General features: G+C 39.3%; 1 protein-coding gene across 1 annotated transcript in view; it reads left to right on the top strand.

Moving 5' to 3' along the window:
• hsdl2 (hydroxysteroid dehydrogenase like 2) overlaps positions 1-18,489 on the top strand; it is a 164,622-nt gene that overhangs the window by 52,296 nt on the left and 93,837 nt on the right. The window contains exon 4 of the mRNA XM_063048957.1: positions 1,840-1,954. Within this exon, the coding sequence (XP_062905027.1) occupies positions 1,840-1,954 (115 nt within the window). The remainder of the gene's footprint in view (positions 1-1,839; positions 1,955-18,489) is intronic.

The following is an 18,489-nucleotide window of genomic DNA, read 5'->3' as shown; positions in this document are numbered from 1 at the left end:
CTACTGCAAGCAACAAATTTCATGACATATGCCTGATGCTGATTCATCCATTCATCAACTGTGTGCTCTCTGCACATTCTATGACTATCTATTTTGTCCCTTTTATTTCTCAGTTTCTGATTATCAGCAGCTTTGTCTCCACTTGAGTGAGGTTTGTCGATGCTTCCTTCTAATCACAATTTGCATTCAATTTCCTTTGGGTTTACTAACATTGTCTAGCAATGTTTTTGGACTGGCAAGAATGACAACAATTTCCTCATAACAAAGACTGAGATTGCATCATTGGATCTGGTCAATCAGTGATTTTGGTGGGCAAGTGATAGCAAAATACTCTACATCTTCTCACATGACTCGGAACTTTAGGTGATCTACTTGATAGCCCTCCAAAGGTACCAGATGTTCTTTGCCTCAATTTTATTGTCATGAATTCCTTCTGGGACATTTATGACAAATATGCCTCACTGTGAGGCATGCCTTAATGATTTTCATTCAGATTGTGGGTTTAAATCCCACTCTAGATAGCTGAACCCAGAAATCTACATTGGTGCTCTGAATTGTAGTCCTAAGAGTGATGTATTGCAGGAGGTGTCATCTTTCAAGTCACTCAGCCTAGTTCTGCACCTGTGTCTTGTGTCTTATAGTAAATCCAGGCCTGGTTCTATCATCTGAAATAGATTTGTAAGAACTTTGGGCACTATTCCTTCCTAAGTTTCTGGGAGCTTGCTGAGTGTCATTTTTGCTCACTATCAGTGACTGCACTTCAAAAATGACTTCATTGGTTGTAAGTTACTTTGGGATGTCCTGAGGTTATGAATGGTGCTGCAGCATCACAGGCCTTTCTTCATCCCTTTGTTCGTTTTTGAAGTTGATGAAAAATGATCTGATTTTGCTAGCGTCGTTCCTGAGGCCAACCAAGTTGATAAGTGAGCAAACATAAGTCTATTTCCAGACTACCATATCCTAAGGAATGTCCCAAATTTGCCCTTGCAGAACTCACAAATCATTATCCAGAAATTAGAGAAATGGAATGAAATTCCTTATGGAATTTATGTGGAGACAAATAAATAAAATTTAGAAGAAATGACAAACTTTATCAATTTTTATTTCTGGTCACTTAATAAAATGAGCTCAATAGGATTTGGATGTGATGTCACCACATTGATTGGGTCTTCAGGCCCTCCTTTACCATGCTCTCTCCAGTCCTAACAGAGAGCACGGTAAAGATGAATCAAAATACAACGCTGCCACTTTATTCATCTATGAGGCATTGTCTCTGACATGCTACATTGTGGAGAGATGCAATGGATGGCCATGGCCAGCCCCTTAAATTGATTCTGTGGCCTTTACCCCACTACTACTAAGTCACACCACTTTAATCATTTATCTGTCTGAACTCCTCCTATGCACCTTTCTCCCATTAACCCTGATCCTCAAATCCCATTTTTTTCCCCTGATATCCTCTCCTTAATGTGGGGTCACCTCTGTTGAATAAGAGTACAAATAATTAAATTTTCTGATTGTGTTGATGGCAAATGCTGAGCAAAATACTAACAGTATACACCTCACTGAGAGACCTCATGTGCTCTTTTATGTCCTCTAAAGCAATTCCTCAATCCAATTGATTTTTTTGCATTCCTGACACTCAGTTAAGGATCACGTCATGCTCTCCTGGACTGGACTTCTGTCAGAGGATCAGTGCCAATGTAAAGCAATGACTTAAACAAGAACTTTCAGGTATATTCCAAATCTCTGCTTCCCTGAAGTGGTGGGCAAAATGTTTGGATTGAAAAGGCTGGAGCTATTACATAAAAGATTATTAACTGACCTTTTTCTCCACAGGCATAGATATTTTGATAAATAACGCCAGTGCCATAAATCTGACTGGTACACTTGAGACACCAATGAAGAAAGTGGACCTCATGATGAATATCAACAGCAGGGGTACCTACCTAACGTATGTACTGTATAGATTACACTCTGATCATTAAGTGCTTGCACTGGACACCAGGATATACTTTTAGAAAGTCAAAAATTTTATTAGTTTTTTAAAGAAAATATCACGTGTGTCTGTTATGGTTAAGTTTGCAATGAGCTGCTTTTTAGATGGTACTTTTACTGTAATGAATATGACAAGTCACTTCATTTGAGCAAAATTTGACAATAAAATATTATGATACATATGTTCAGACAAATAAAAGCTCAAAAAAAACCCAGTATGAATTGTATGAATCAGTTTGGAGGAGGGAGAGATTGATTAGGTCACAAAAGGAATTCCGAGCTTTGGGTGTTGACATTAGGAGGCGTGTTACCAATGATAAAATGATGAAAATCAGGTGATACATAATTCCAATTTCTGAAGAATGTGGAAGTCTTTGAAAGGTTATAGAGCTGCACAATGTTAGAGGGAGGGGTAAGACCTTGAACTGATGGAGAAATGGATGTTTTAAATATCATAGTCAGTTTTGATTCTAATTGATTTTTAATTTGAAACAACATTAAAATAAGTTTATTGTAAGTTATGTCTTTCTTTGTAAGAAGAGAAAATGATCATATTTCTCCCCCCACCACACTCTTTTGATGGCCTTGGGTGGATAGACACCTGTTAGTCATATGCCAATCCTTCCGTGCTGCTGCATAAGATAGAATATTGATATTCATATTTTCTTTTTTAATTTGCTCAGTTTGCATCTAAACTCAATTACATTTCAGATCAGTCTGGTTGTAGTTACACTCCTTTAAAACTGTGCTCCCTGTTGAATCATACTGATCTACTGATTTCTGTTATGGTTGAATTAAACATATTCTATCTTTGCTTACTCCTGATGAGCAGAGCAGCGCAGTTTCTTTCGCATTAGGCTTCAACACATTGATTCTATTCATAAATAGGGTGACAGAACTCTGTTTGTCAGCTGTGATGTCTCTATGTGGATGTTGTTTACGTTCTGTAGTGGCTCATCTATCTAATGAATGGAAGAAGTAGTGCATTCTAAACTAGACATGGCATTTTAATTGCTGCTGAATCAATAATTTACATAGATTTCGCAACACTACTTTGTTTTTACACTGTCTCTATTGAGATGGTCCAGCATCCCATATGTCTTGCGTTAACAAGAAAGCTGATAATTCCTTTTTGAGAATTGCACAATTGATACTCTGATTATTTTTTAAATTTCAAAACTGACATATCTGAATCTATTTCGTTCTTTTCATAATTTACTGCAAACAGAGAATATTTGTGTTTTTCCCTCAAGTTTTCTCCTCATTAGGTGGTACTACTCAGAAGCAAAACCTTTTTTTACCCTGAGAAAGAAACAACCTCTTTCATTTTTGTACAAAGAAGCTGGAGCAGACAGTACACACGGAAGGAAATGGATAGTTGATGCTTCAGGACACTCTTCATTAAAACTGGAAAGAAAGCGAGACAGCTTGTATAAAATGGTTTGGTAGGGGCTGAGCAAGAGCTCGCAGGTGATAAGTAGAGCCAGGTGAGGGGGGTGATAGGCAGGCGAGGGAGGGGGAGAGTAGAAATGGTGTAAGAAATTGATAGGCAGTAGAAACAAAGGGTAAAGAAAACAGAATTTGATGGGGGAGGACAGTGGAACATTAAATAAAAGGAAGTGAGAAATGGATGTTTAGTGGAGGGAGGGTTGATGCTTTGCTATTGCTTGTGTGTGGGAGTGGGGTAGGGGGACTTTGGGGTTCTAACAATTTTCTGTCATTCATTCTTCGAGGTTTTCTGCAAAGAGTAAGAATTTCAGGTTGTATGCTGTATACATTCTCTGATAGTAAATTGAACCATTGAACCAATGGGAGGAATGTGTGGGGGTGGAGAGGGGAAGGAAATGCAGTGATGGGAACTGGTGGGGAAAGACAAAATGAAAAGAGAGGAGTGGTTACTGGAAGTTAGAGAAATCGATGTTCATACTGTCAGGTTGGAGACTACCAAGGCAGAATATGAGATGCTGTTTCTCTATTATGTGTCCATACTCAGCTTTGAGGAGGCCATGGACAGGCATGTTGTGAGAATGGGAAGTTGAGTTAATTGCATTTTCGTTCTACTTTTCACACTTCCAGTTGGTGAAGTGTTGTTGAAGTGAAAGGAAACGTGTTTGTAAATGGATTGTCAGGTTTTAATGTTGTCATTTTGAGGACACCAGAAAGAACAACCCCATGGTATCGTAAATGATGTTGGTGTGCACCTGTTGAACTGGATCATGTCTCGGTTTATAGTTGCTTACAAAAGACAAACTTTCAACAGTGTAACGTTTTCTGAGTGAGAATGTCAGTCTTGATTTTTGTGTTGAAGTCTGCTGGTAAGGCATTTCTGACTTCAAAGTTCAAGCTCAAAGTAAATTTATCATCTAAGTATGTATATGTCACCATATACTATCCTGAGATTCATTTTCTTGCAGGCATTCACAGTAGAACAAAAAATACAATAGAATCAATGTAAATCTACACACAAACAAAAACTGACGAACAAGGTGCAAAAGAAGACAATCTGTGCAAATACAAAAAAAAGTTAATAATTAAATAATACTGAGAACATGACGTGTAGAGTCCATAGGTTGTAGAATCAGTTCAGTGTTGAGGTGAGTGAAGTTATCCATGCTGGTCAGAAACCTGACAGTGTGTTTAATAACTGTTTCTGAACCTGACAGTGTGGGGCCTCAGGTTCCTGTACTTCCTTCCTGATGGCAGAGAATATAAATGGTGGGTGTCCTTGACGATGGGTGCAGCGCTCCTTGCCGATGTGCTCAATGGGGGGAGGCCTTCTCCTGTGATAGACTACGCTGTATCCACTACTTTTATAGGCTTTTTCATTCTTGGGCATTGGTGTTTCCATACCAGGCCATGATGCAACCTGTCAGGATACTCCCCACTGTGTATCTATAGTTATCAAAGTTGTAGATGACATGTCAAATCTTCTGTGGCAGTACAGTTACCGTCATGCCTTCTTCGTAATTGTACTTGCATGAGTTCCCATAGAAGCAAACTTGCTGCCGTTTCCTTTGACCGCCATTCAATTAGAAATATCCTATTGCTCCATAGCCCTTTGAGGATGTTCTTTGTCTCTTCTTTACATGATCTATGTTTTCAAGATATGGCAGTGTCTAGATGATCAGGGAGAAAAGTTTATTGGAACATTATACCTTGTTAAAAGATGTCTAAAAGTATGTATTAATGTAATGTCATTATTAAAACTAAATTTGGCTTACCATCTCTAACTCAATGACTGTGAAATATTTTGTCTGTATTTCTCCATTTTGATAAACTTCGGGTGCTCAAGCACTTCAGAAAGAACGTAGTGTATGCATTGGCTACGAATTCCACCATACACATAGAAACTTCCACCATAAAGACAGTTGATTACTTGAGTTGAAATTTCACTATCTTTATTGAGTTATGACATTTAGATAAGGCATCACCTCGAAGCTTTATACTAAATACTCATCTTCTGTCTATTAATGTATAATTCTCAGGATATTTGCTAGGATATGCTAACTTCAAAGCAAAATCCTGCATCTTATCCATGAAATTGTAGGTAGCAACATTCAAGTCAAAGTTAACTCTAGATTTTGCTTGCAATAAACAAAGAGAAATAAATGTAAGAAAAGCATGGGAGAAATGTATCCACTTGGTTTTAGCAAATCATTTTCCCCATTGTGATTCCTGTACAAAAAAAAACTTGCTTCGAGTTTATTTTATCCAATTGTTTTCAAATTCAGTGCTTACTAGTATCATTTTTTTTCAAGATTCTGCTCTTGTTGCTGAATCCAAAATCACTAGCTGCTTTCAATGTAGAGGGTTTTCTGTGGTAGGCTTTTTAGCACTGTTTTCCCTAACCTGATTCACCCATGAGAACAGAAAGAACGTTTTTGGCTTCGATGTGGAGTTTGAACTTTTGTTGAGACTTGTTCAAACAAGGTGGCTCCTGTTGTAAAACAGCTGTTGCAGGATCTTGACAAAACGTTCTGCTGCTTTGGTCTCCTGACAGAATAGGAGCATTTGGAATAACTACAGTCAGATGCAGAAAATGCAGTAGTAGGGCAACACTCCTTACTCTGTTACTGCAGTGTTTTTACTTACTGCTGCAAGAGAGCAGTACTCAAATCCTCTGCAAAGAGTCAAAAGCTTAAGAGGTGCACTGCTCAGCTCTGGTCTATCCAATGATATGAGTAACTAAGTCTTCATGGTAGGGGTAGTTTTTGGTGTGGGAAAGAGTGTAATTGTCACTCAATTTTCTGCTGATGCCTCTGCAATTCTTTAGTTATGTTTGATCTGAAAGGAAAAACACCAGAATGCTTTCCATAGATTTTTCCCAAGATTTTTATGGCTATTGTGTTGCATTGCATATTTAGCCCTGCCTGAATGTCATCCCTATACCAGTTTTACAGGCTAGGATGCTGGCTTTGATTCAGTCAGACCATGCATGACTTCCTCACTTGATACCACCTTCCTTGCATTTCCCTAAGTTTTCTCATTCTTTTGGCAACCAAAAAACTTCACAGGGCAGCGAAACCTCGGAATCCCAAAGGCACGCTCGTCTTCTAGGCCGCGTCTTTGGGAAATTGGGATTCATTTTCTTGCAGCCATTCACAGTAAATACAAAGTAACACAGTTGAATCAATGAAAACACAAACAAACGTGGACAAACAGCCAATGTGTAAAAGACAAACTTATGCAAATATAAAATGATAATAAATAAATAAGCAATGAATTTTTATTTTATGTGTTGCAGATGAGTCCTTAAAATGATTCCATATGTTGTGGAATCAGGTCAGTGTTAGGGTGAGTGAAGTTATCCCATCTGGTTCAAGAGTCTGATGACTGAGAGGTAATAACTTCTTGACCCTGGTGATGAGGCTCCTGTACCCCCATTCTGGTGGCAGCAGTGGGAAGAGAGCATGGCCTGGATGGTGAGGTTCTTCATGATGGATGCTGCTTTCCTGCTATAGTGCTGCAATATCTTTCCATTCCCTTTAAGCCAGCCATATCTATCTGAGATAAAGGGATCACATCTGCACATAGCACTAATGTTTTCTCATCAAAGCCCTTTTTTATTATAGTAAAATTATTTTTGTACTCTAGCTCTTTTGTAGTAAAGTCTAACATACCACATACCTTCTCCATTCTTTGCTTTTTGTGTGATGCATGTAAACGGACTTTTGGATTCCCTTATGAGGACCAACATTTCTCAATCTTTGACATTTCTAAGATACTTATTTTTTCCTACTTTTCCTGTCTAAAGTGATAACTTGTCAGAATAAACCACTAAACATACTCGCATTAATTCATTGACAGCATCTTTTATATTCTCTTAATGCTTACTTTCTCACCAAGCTTTTTATTGTCAAATTATTTGAATAAATTGGACTATGTTCCCTTATCTAGGTCATTGATTTAGATTGCAAATAACTGAGGGCCATGAAATTATCCTATTTGTACCTAATGGACAAAACTGCTGAAACTGAAAATGATTCATTTATTCTAAATGTTTTAAGTCCTAATCTATGCTACTGTGTTATTCTATTCCTTTTAAAAAATTGTGTTATTTGCCATAACCAAAGGTTTCTCTAAAGATGGAGGTGATGGGTGCTTGACACATCTTGAAAGAGATGGTTTTGTGAAGCCGAGGAAATATTCACTTCTCTTCCCTAAAGCAAACAAACACTGGCTTGATTCTACAAAAAATTGACTTTGTCAGGTAACCAAAGATACCTTGTTTTAAAGTTTTAAATCTCCATTTATATAGGAAAGGAAGAAAGAAATTAATGCAGTTCATTTCTCACCTTCAGGATTTTCAAAAGAATTCTGACTTTTTTATCACCCAAAATACAATGTCAATATTAAAATACAAATTGTGAGCAAAGATGTTTGTGATATGACAGCAATCACATGTCTGAATAGTAATATCAGATGGGGGACTGGGAGTTTCCTGGACATGAGGAGGAACTCCTTTCTTCCTTTTAGCTTGTGATGTGGGACTCTTGATTTCCACTGGAGACTGGGCTACATTATCTCTTTTGACAGCACAGTATTCACTCTGTGGTCCTGTTTTACAGGTGAGATATTAAACTGAGAACCTTGAAGTGATCTCCTAGGAAACTTTAATAGATCCCATGATGCTTTTTCACGAAGAGCAACAGTGGTAACCTGGCTGATGTTTGCTTCCACTGTGTGTCAGCATCTCTGAAACATATGATCTGGCTTTATCACATTTCTGTTTGCTTAAACTTGCTGTGTGCACATTGGATGTTGCTTTTCCTTTGTGACTTCACTGATAATTAAATCTAAACTGGTGAAAGAGATTTAAAAACTATAATGTCTGCTTTCAAGCAAATACAAAGGGAAGGCATTTTTAATTTACTTATCAACATCTCCTCGTGGCCAATTATGTCTCTGAGGTGGTAAATTACCATGCAGGAATTACATAATTCTGTAGAAAGTGGCTTTTTTATGCAAAGGAATATTCTTTACTTGCAATATATATTGGAAGTAAAATAGGCATGGACTTTCTCAATACTCAGTATATCATCTGATCAGTTCATGTTAAACAATGCATTGATGCTGCACAGGACCCAGATGCTCAATATCCAGTGGCAGCAAGACCCTATAATGGATGTTCCCCACTGAGTATTTGTAGAGGCTGCACCTAGATTCATTGCATCCCTCAGTATGTACTTCTGTGCTCTGGAATGTGCCTGTCAGCAGTTTTTGCATATGGATATCTTCTTACACTGGAAGACCAACCGGTTTGGCCAAACCAAATGTGTGTCTGACTCGATGATTTTTCGGCACAAGCTGATCATCATCTTGGAATGTGTCTCTGGGAATAGCCTGTGGACCAGTGAGTCCTTTGTACACGGACCTTTTTGGCAAATATACAGTCCACAAAGTAGTGAATAATTGTCTCATTTGCTACCCAGCCATCCTGAGGGCAGCAGCATGCTTCATGAGTGAGGCTCTGACTACACAGGACTGATCTCACAATAAGAGCTCCTCTCACCTCCAACCAAGTAAGATCTTGGTGTTTTTATGTTCTTATGTTGATGAGGTATTTTGCCAAATAACTTCCATAGTTTCTGTGGGAAATTATCTCAAAGTACCCATTGTGTCCTTCTAGCATAGAGCCTGCAGGATACAGTGCCTTGAAAAAGTATTCAGCCCCCACAACTATTTTCACATTTTACTGTCTCATTTTCTAAATTTAAAATATATTGAAGTAGGATTTCTTGAGCTTATCTACAAAACATTGTGTTTCATGTCAAATCATAAGAAAAATTCCAAAATCCATCAACAATTTACACAAATTAGAAACCAAAATTGTGTGTCTGAAAAACTATTCATCCCCTTTGTAATACTATGTTCACTTTCCTCAGCTGTATATTAACTTACCAACTCATCTAATTTGTTGATGTAGGAAACTGAAAGATTTCCTGCTTTCAATCAATTCATAAGAATACATAGCCCCTCTGTCTGTAAGGTCCAATAGTATTGTAGATTTTCACCAGACCAAACCAAAATGAAGACAAAAGATTATTCAAGACAAGTCATGGAAATCATAATGGAGAAGCGCAAATCTGGAGAAGGGTACAGGACCATCCCAAAGGCACTGAACATACCTCAGAGCTCAGTGCAGTCCATTGTGAAAAAGTGGGGAAAAACATGAAAGCACAGCCACACTGCCTATGTCAGGCCACTCCTCTAAACCTAATTGCTGGAGAAGAATAACACTTGTAAGAGAATCTACTGTGATGCCAACAGTCACTCTGAGTGAGCTGCAGAAGTCAGTGGCTGCAACTGGAGATGAAGTTCTTGGCTCCACAATCTCTAATGCCTTGCACAAAATGAGTATTTAAAAATGGCGAGGTAGAAGCCCTGGCGAATTAAAAAGAATATTCTTTCCCATAAAGACTTTGCAAAGCATCACTTGGAAGATGCAGTAAGGATGTGGAAGAAGGTCTTGTGGTCAGATGAGACTAAAGTGGAAGTTTTTAGCCTCAACACTAAGTGGTGCATGTGGCGTAAATCTAATACTGTGCATCAGCCAGGTAACACCATCCTGTTGTAAAGTATGATGGAACTAGCATCATGCCATCGAATGCTTTTCAGCAGCAGGAACTGGAAATCTGGTCAGGATTAATGGGAAGATGAATGCTGCAAATTACAGAAAGATCTTGGGTAAAAACCTGCTAGCCTCTGCCTGTAGCTTAAACTGGGGAGAAAGTTCAGCTTTTAGCTAGACAACAAGCCAAAACACACTGCCAGAGGAACCATGGAATGGCTTCCAATGAAGGAAATTGATGCCGTTGAGTGGCCCGGTCAGAGTCCTGTCCTTAACCTGATAAAACATCTCTGGCGAGACCTCAAGATGTCCACCCCTGCTCCCCAACTAACCAGGCACAGCTTGAGCAATTTTGCAAGGATGAATGGGCAAATTTTGCTCTATCATGTCTTGCAGAGCTAATACAGACTTACCCAAAAAGAGTACTGGCTGTAATAACTGCGAGAGGTGGTTCAACTAAGTACTGAGCAAAGGGGGATGAGTACTTTTCAACTGCTGATGTTTCAGTTTTTGAATTTTTAGTTTCTCATGCTTTACTATTTTTAGTTTTTGAGCTCTGTTGAGAAAAAGGGAGCATGTGATTCACAAATAAAAACGATCAGTTAAATTAATCAAAATCCCTGGTTGTAGTACTCATTTATGTTTATGTATATATTTAGCAAAGAGTTGGGGGCTGAATATTTTTTACAAGACACTGTTTGGTGCTGATCAGTACATGATAGACTGCTGCTCAAAGTCTTCCCAAATCAGAAACCCTGGGTGAACCATGAGATCCAGACCCAAAGGAGATTACTTCACTCAACTTCATTTGCCCCATTATTGAAATGTTCCCACAACCAAAGAACTCACTTTCAAGCACTCTTCATCTCATGTTCTCTTTATTTATTGCTTACCTATGTTTTATTATTATTATCATCATCATTATTATTACTTCTTTTTCTATTTGCACAGTTTGATGTCATCTGCACTCTGGTTAATGCCCTAGTTAGATGGTCTTTCATTGATTCTGTTATTGTTATTATTCTATAGATTTATTGAGAATGCTCACAAAGAAACAAATCCCAGGGTTTTGTATGGTGACATATATGTACTTTGATAATAAATCTACTTTGAACTTTTGTTTTACTGTAGAAACTTTTCTATAAAGGACAGAAAATTATGACAAGGTCATTTTTAATGGAACAAGACCAGGACTGTTCTTTACAGCACAGGAAACTGGTAGAACCTCAGCATATAATGGCACACACACAAAATGCTGGAGGAACTCAGCAGGCCATGCAGCATCTATAGAAAAAAAAGTACAGTCAATGTTTTGGGCTGAAACCCTTCGGCAGAATTGGAGAAAAAAAGCTGAGTAGATTTAAAAGGTAGGGGGAGGGGAGAGAGAAACACAAGGTGATGGGTGAAACCTGAAGGGGGAGGGATGAAGTAAAGAGCTGGGAAGTTGATTGGTGAACGAGACAGAAGGCCACGGAAGAAAGAAAAGGGGGGAGGAGCACTAGAGGGAGGCGATGGACGGGCAAGGAGATAACATGAGACGTTTCGGAATGGGAAGTGGAATTAAAATGGGTGGCCACTGGGAGATCCCACTTTTTCAGGCAGACGGAGCATAGGTGCTCGGCGAAGTATTATCCCAATCTACATCAGGTCTCACCGATAGACAGGAGCACCAGACACAGTATATGACCCCAACAGACTCACAGGTGAAGTGTTGCCTCACTTGGAAGGACTGTTTCGGGCCTTGAATGGTAGTGAGGGAGGAGGATTCCAATATGTCTATCCATGGCTTCCTCTACTGGTGTGATGGGGCCACACTTAGGTTAGAGGAACAACACCTTATATTCTGTTTGGGTTGCAGATTTTCTCCGATTTGTGATTGCATTCTTTGATTCTATCATAGCTTGATACGTATAAAAGTTGTCATCAGGATGAAGGCAATATTTCATACGATTATCTCCCCTTCTCTAGAGTAGTGAAATTGGTAATTGAAGGCCAGGACTAGTAAATCTGTCACTAAATACCAACTAAGCATGAAGGTTATGTTGAGTTTAATTGTGCATTTCCTCTCTCTTTGTTTAGTACAATTTCATCAATTATAGTTAAATAGTTTACATTAAATAGTTAATTTATTTACAAACAATAAAATTAACATATATAGCTATATGGACAGGAAAGGATTGGAGGGTTATGGGCTGAGTGCAGGTCGGTGGGACTAGGTGAGAGTAAGAGTTTGGCATGGACTAGAAGGGCCGAGATGGCCTGTTTCTGTGCTGTAATTGTTATATGGTTATATATGAAATACAAATCACATGTCGGGGTGAGGCAGAGCAAAAGAGTGTAATGAAACCTTATTCGATTATATTTGGCCACCCAAAGAGATGTGAGAAAGAGGTTAAAGAAACACAATGAAAATGCTTAAAGCACTTCATGGGATAAGCAGCATCTATGGAAGGACAAACAGACTTATTCTCTCAGTTTGATGACTCTTCATTAGAACTAGGAAGAGATAGATACAGGCCTTAGAAAATGCCCTGGAGCTGAGGGAGAGAAAAACTATGTTAATGTTGCAGGTAGATAACCCACACTGAAGCTGGTTAGTTTCGATACAATTCAGAGAAGATGTTTATCTGCTTTCACCAGCGATTTTTATGTGTGTTGCTTGAAATTCCAGCATCTGCAGATTTCCTCGTGTTTGTGTCCTGAAGGCTGCTACATGTCCTGAAGGAAAGTGAGTTGTTCTTGCTCAAGCTCATGTTGGATCTTGCTGGAACATGCAGGATGGCAGAGACAGAGGTCAGAATAGAATGGAGGATTTAAGTGACAGGAACTGAAAGCTCAGAGTTGTCCTGCTGTCTGAGCAGGTGCTCTGTGAAGCATTCAACCAGTCTGTGTTTAGTTTATTTAATGTAGAGGCAACCTCATATTGAATACAATATCCCAAATTGGAAGAATTGCAAGTTATTTTTAAACCAAGAGAAGTGGGCAGAGATCTTGGGAGAAAACTCCCCAGGGATCAAAACTATCAATAATGCAGCTGTTTAAAATTGTTCAGAACTAGAAGAATGCAATGGTTTTGAAGGGCTGGAGATGGGCTGAACATATGGTGGATTTTAAAATGAGGATGGAAGTTTTATTTGTAATTTATTTTTTTATTGAATTTCATCATCAAACAAACATTTCCATAAGATGTATTTCAGATACTGTACATATATATCATATAATCATATTTGTCACAAATCTCCACATAATATTTATGAGGTATACACTTACAGAAGGGAGAGGAAAGAAAGAACAATCGAAAGAAGAAAACTGCGTACAGAGTAGGGAGTGATTTTTTTTACAACCTATTCATTGACTTGTGAGAATAAAATCAGGCCTATGAGGTGTTATGTAGTTAAACCATTTTTTCCAGTATGAATAAAAATGTTCCAACTTATGAATAACAGATGCTGTTATCTTCTCCATTTTATAAATGTCCATTGTAATTTCCATCCATACATTTAAAGTTGGGCTCTCCTGTGATAACCATTTCCTGGTTTACCAGCCACCAGCAGTACATTCATTAAATATTTATCTCTTTTCAACCATTCTTGAGGTATATACCCAAAATATATGGTTGAGGATGGAAGTTTTAAAACACAGGTACTCAGAGCATCCAGCTTGGATTAGTGGACATGGGGAGATGCATGGGTAAATGCAGCAGTACAATTCAGCAAATGACTTACGTCTCCGCAGGAGCTGAATACTGTTTGGGGCATAATTGATTCATGGACGTGATGATCCTGGTGATGGAGCATTTAGAATCATGGAGTCAAACGGCATGGGAAACAGGCCATTTTTTGACTCAACTGTCCATGTTGAACAAGATTCTTGACTAAGTTAGTCCCATTTGCCCATGTTTGTTCAGCATTCCTCTGAAGCTTTCCTGTCCATGTACCTGTCCAAATACCTTTTAAATGTTAATGTACCTGCCTCAATCTTGTCCACTGCCAGCTCATTCCATAAACTAACCACTCTGTGCGTGTAAAAGCTAACCCTGAGATTCCTTTTAAATCTTTCCTCTCTCACCTTAAACCAGTATCCTCTAATTCCTGATTCCATCCATTATTCAGCTCATCCTAAGAGATACCTCATAGCTTTCTGTCTCCACATTTGCCTCCTGTACCAGGTCTTTCCATCTTTTACTCCCCATATGTTGAATTTTATTAAAAACTCCTCGTCCCTATTGGCTGAATTGTACTGCTGCACATGACGAACGTTGAGCTCTATGACGACCTACCGATGCTCACTACTAAAATCGAGGTGAGAAGACTGCAACTAGCGGGGCACTGTCTACACCACCCCGAGCTACCTGCCAGCCTAGTCATCATATGGGAGCCCAAGCATGGGAGGATGAACCCTGGGCGTCCTCCCTACACTATGGTCAACACACTCCTAGAAGACAGCAGCGCGGCTAATGTAGATGAACTGAACACACTGATGAGGGAGAGGGAGAAGTGGAGAGTCCGTCATCGTGCCTGATGCCAGCCCCCTAGGCCTGAGTCGATGTAGTAGTAACCAATACTCTTCCCACGTCCATTAATCCAAGTTGGATTCTCTACGTAGCCTCAGTTTTAAGAACTTCTGTCCTCATTTAAAAATCCATCCATATGTTCAGCCCACCTTCAGCCCTTCAAAACCATTGCATTCCTCTAGTTCTGGTCTCTTGGACCTAAACAATTTTAAACAGTTGCATTATCGATAAGATGGCTCTCATCCCTGGGGATTTTCTCCCAAGATCTCTGGGTGAAAGACTATGCCTATGTGGTGGTTGGTATCCGTCTGTCTCAAAGGACAATGGGTGATGATGATCATTGTCACAAGTCTGGGTGGAAGGTATAGAGATCCTGAGGTACCCAGTTGTCAGGATTCCCCTCTCGGCCTCACCAGTGTAGTCCAAAGGAAAGCTTATGAAGCAATACATTTGGCACCAGCTTGGCTGCAGGAGCTGCCAGAAGGATGTTCAATGACGTCTAGCTGCCTGAGGGACTTCACTCCGTATTTGCTGTCTGGGTTTACTCCCGTAGCCTTCGTCTTTCCCGAGGCTGCACAAGGCAGTGGGGCTGTTTACCCATACCTGGGGATCTGGTTCATGAGCACCAGGGCGTGTCCACACACATTACGTGTGCAGGGGCCAGACCTCCTCCCCGTCCTGTGTAGTTCAGCCTGAGTCCTAGAGGAGTTCAGTTTCCGTGTGTCACCAGCGAGGAGGCACCACATGAGGCTTGCTGTAAGAGAGGGTATGTACTGATAGGGAGAGACCTACACATTCAGCTCTCTTTTTCTCAAGACTGCTAGCCAGCAGTGGAAGCTGAAAGTGAGAGCGACAAGTACTGCCCAATACGCTACCACATTAGATGCACCACAACAACCATTTTGACACCATCCTCTGTATGCCCCTCATAATTTCATATACTTCTATAAGATCAGCCTTCATTCTCCTCTGCTTCAATGAAAAGAGTCCCAACCTGCTCAATCTCTCTGCATACTCAGTCCACTGAATCCCAGCAACATGCTCATACATCTCCTCTGCACACTTCCCAGTTTAATGATGTCTTCTCTCTAGCAAAGTGATCAAAGCTGAATACAATATTCCAGATACCACCATTGAATAGAATTACATGGAGTGCAGCTACAAGAAAGCAGCTTCTGTCATTAAAGACCTCCATCGTCCAGCCTATGCCCTCTTCTCATTACTACTCTCTTGCAGAAGTGCAGAAGCCCACACCACCAGGTTCAGGAACAGTTCAGGCTTCTGAACTGGCACGGTAACTTCAACCACCACTACACTGAACTGATTCTACAACGTACAGACTGATTTTCAAATACTCTTGCTCTCAGTATTGGTTTTATTTGTACAGTTTGTCTTTGCTCATTGGTTGTCTGGCAGTCTTTGTTTATGCAGTTCTTGTTTGTACAGTTTTATTGCATTTCCTTTTTTATGTAAATGCCTGCAAAAAATGAGTCTCAAGGTAGTATGTGGTAACATTGACAATAAATATTGTACTTTGACAATAAATTGTAGTGTGAAGCGTTAAAACTATCTGCCGGTCAAAAGATGCTGCGTTAGTTATCGATTGGCCCGTTTGAAGAATGCTGCTGCCCTTCCCTTGACTGTGTTTGATGCCACGGTACCAATTTCTGACATCGAAGTATCACTATCATATAAATATAGTGCATATGGGCCTTTCTGCTCTCTTGCTTCGGGGGTTTGCCGAAGAACTGGCTTGCGACTGATGCGTGGAGAAATCAGAAGTGTGCTGCAGAGGGCCCATGCACACATTTAGATAAGTGTCTGTGTAACTTGACTGTTTTAATGTTTGTCTTTATTTTGTTAGTAAATAAGTTAAAATTATAACATCCGGCTTCCAGGCTCTTTGATGAAAGCCAGCTTTCAGAAATTTTTTTCATCAACTGTCTGACTGTGATGACAGTTTCAGGGAACTCTGTGTGTGTAGTCATAAATATCTTTTTTCTACAACACTCCCCAGGGCCCAATGGAGAAAATTTCTGCAATTTTTGTACTGACTGTTGACAAGCAGTGTTGGTAAAGATGATGTGGCTGCTGGTCTAGGTGTTCAACATGGTGTTTTGAATGATGTTGTCAAAATTAGCAAGGAAATAAGAAACTGGAACGGACAGAAATTACAAACGATCCTTGGCAGACTCCCCAGTTTGTTGTCTAACGAGGAAAAGGACTGTGAGAACTGTATATACCATCATTTCAGGTCATGGGTTGGATGAAATCCAAATATAACCATTGACTTACTTGCGTGCTGTGAAGCTGGTCCTTTGTTACACTGCTGGGAACCAACTCTCCCAACCCTGTATGGCACTGATGAGAGTTTTCAGTGTACCAGTGACAAAGAGGGCTATGACTCAGTCTCGGACTTAGTGCATGAGTGTTGGATGGGGAAGGTAGTTTGAACTGTGGGTGAGAGGACAGGCTCACGATAAAATGAGTGTCAGGTTAAATTTCAGGGCTCTTTTTGCTGAATTTGATGCAAAAATGAGTTCAAACGATTCTTTGTTTAGAGAACACAATTGCACCAACTTGAAAACAAGGATTCATATATTCAGTGTTTAACAAATCAGAAAAATTTTTCTTCTCCAGAAACCACTACTCTTAGTCTCTCTCAGCATTTGCAAACCACCTCGTCCACTCTATTGGGAGATCTTTCACGGAGAAAGGAGGGTAGAAAAGACAGTGGGAGAAGAGTGATGTTATTACACCACAAAGTCTGGTGTAAGTTTCACTGCTTGTTAGTTTGTGTTTTGCTTGTGTTTAGGATAAATAAAACTGTCCACTTTTGTGAAGCATTTAATGAAATCTGCAAAACACAGATGAATTGTAATTCAAATATTTCCACAAATCAAATAGTTTTATAAGATTACAGTGTTTCTATTCGTACCTATTTCCCCAAATAATATAAAGCAAGGTCAAATATTGTCTGAATTGTATGAATTTATCACTATAAACAAGTGGTATAAACAAAGGGCATCATAATGGCCTTGCAGAGAGCACAGCTATGGCCTGTGATTGATTCTAGCCACTGATGCTGTCTTCATGGAGTTTCCTTCCACAGGCCAGAGTTGTACAGATTGATAACTTAATTGACTACTGTAAAATTTCCCTATGTATATGGATGATCAATGGAACAGAGGCATGTTAATTGGCATGCGTGAGAGAAAAAGTTGCAAAGAAAAGAACCAGGGGCTGGGTTTGACTTGAGAGCTAGCACAGTTTTGATCTCCTATGTGATTGGGAAAAATGTAATTATGAACCAAAATAAGAGAAGAAATTCCATTGAAAGTGTACTTTGACAGTATTTCAACTATTTAAAATAACTCCACAGGGAAGCATTTGTTGTTCACCTTTAAATAATTATGGTGGCAGGAGGTTGCAATTGCTGTTGACAGGAGGAGATCCCAACTGGAATATCATATTCAAGCTGAAATATCATCAACTCCATTACTGAGAAAAAGGTGTTAGTTAACATAATATTTTCTGCAGTATTGTCCCCTATTTTGTAAATTAACCATATGTTCTGACTGGGAGGTTTAATTACATCCATTATATTACAAATCATCTCAAAACAATTAAATTTTTGCCCTATCCTTTAAGTTATTGTGTGCAGCATTTCTCAATGTCTTCATAATTCAGTCAGATTTTGTCAAAGCAGGCTTTAGCAGTTAACAGAAATGTCCCAAGATAACTGTGGGATTCGAATTTGCTTTTCCCAATCTGTTCAGAGGGTTTTGCCTCCACATTCAGAATCAGAATCAGGTTTAATATCACTAACATATTTTGTGAAATTCTTTGTTTTTGTGGCAGCAGTGCATTGCAATACATGATAATAGAGAAAAAAAATTGAATAAAA

This window comes from Mobula hypostoma, chromosome 5 (genome assembly GCF_963921235.1).
Source record: "Mobula hypostoma chromosome 5, sMobHyp1.1, whole genome shotgun sequence".
Taxonomy (NCBI): domain Eukaryota; kingdom Metazoa; phylum Chordata; class Chondrichthyes; order Myliobatiformes; family Myliobatidae; genus Mobula; species Mobula hypostoma.
This window is presented reverse-complemented; position numbering and strand designations above follow the sequence as displayed.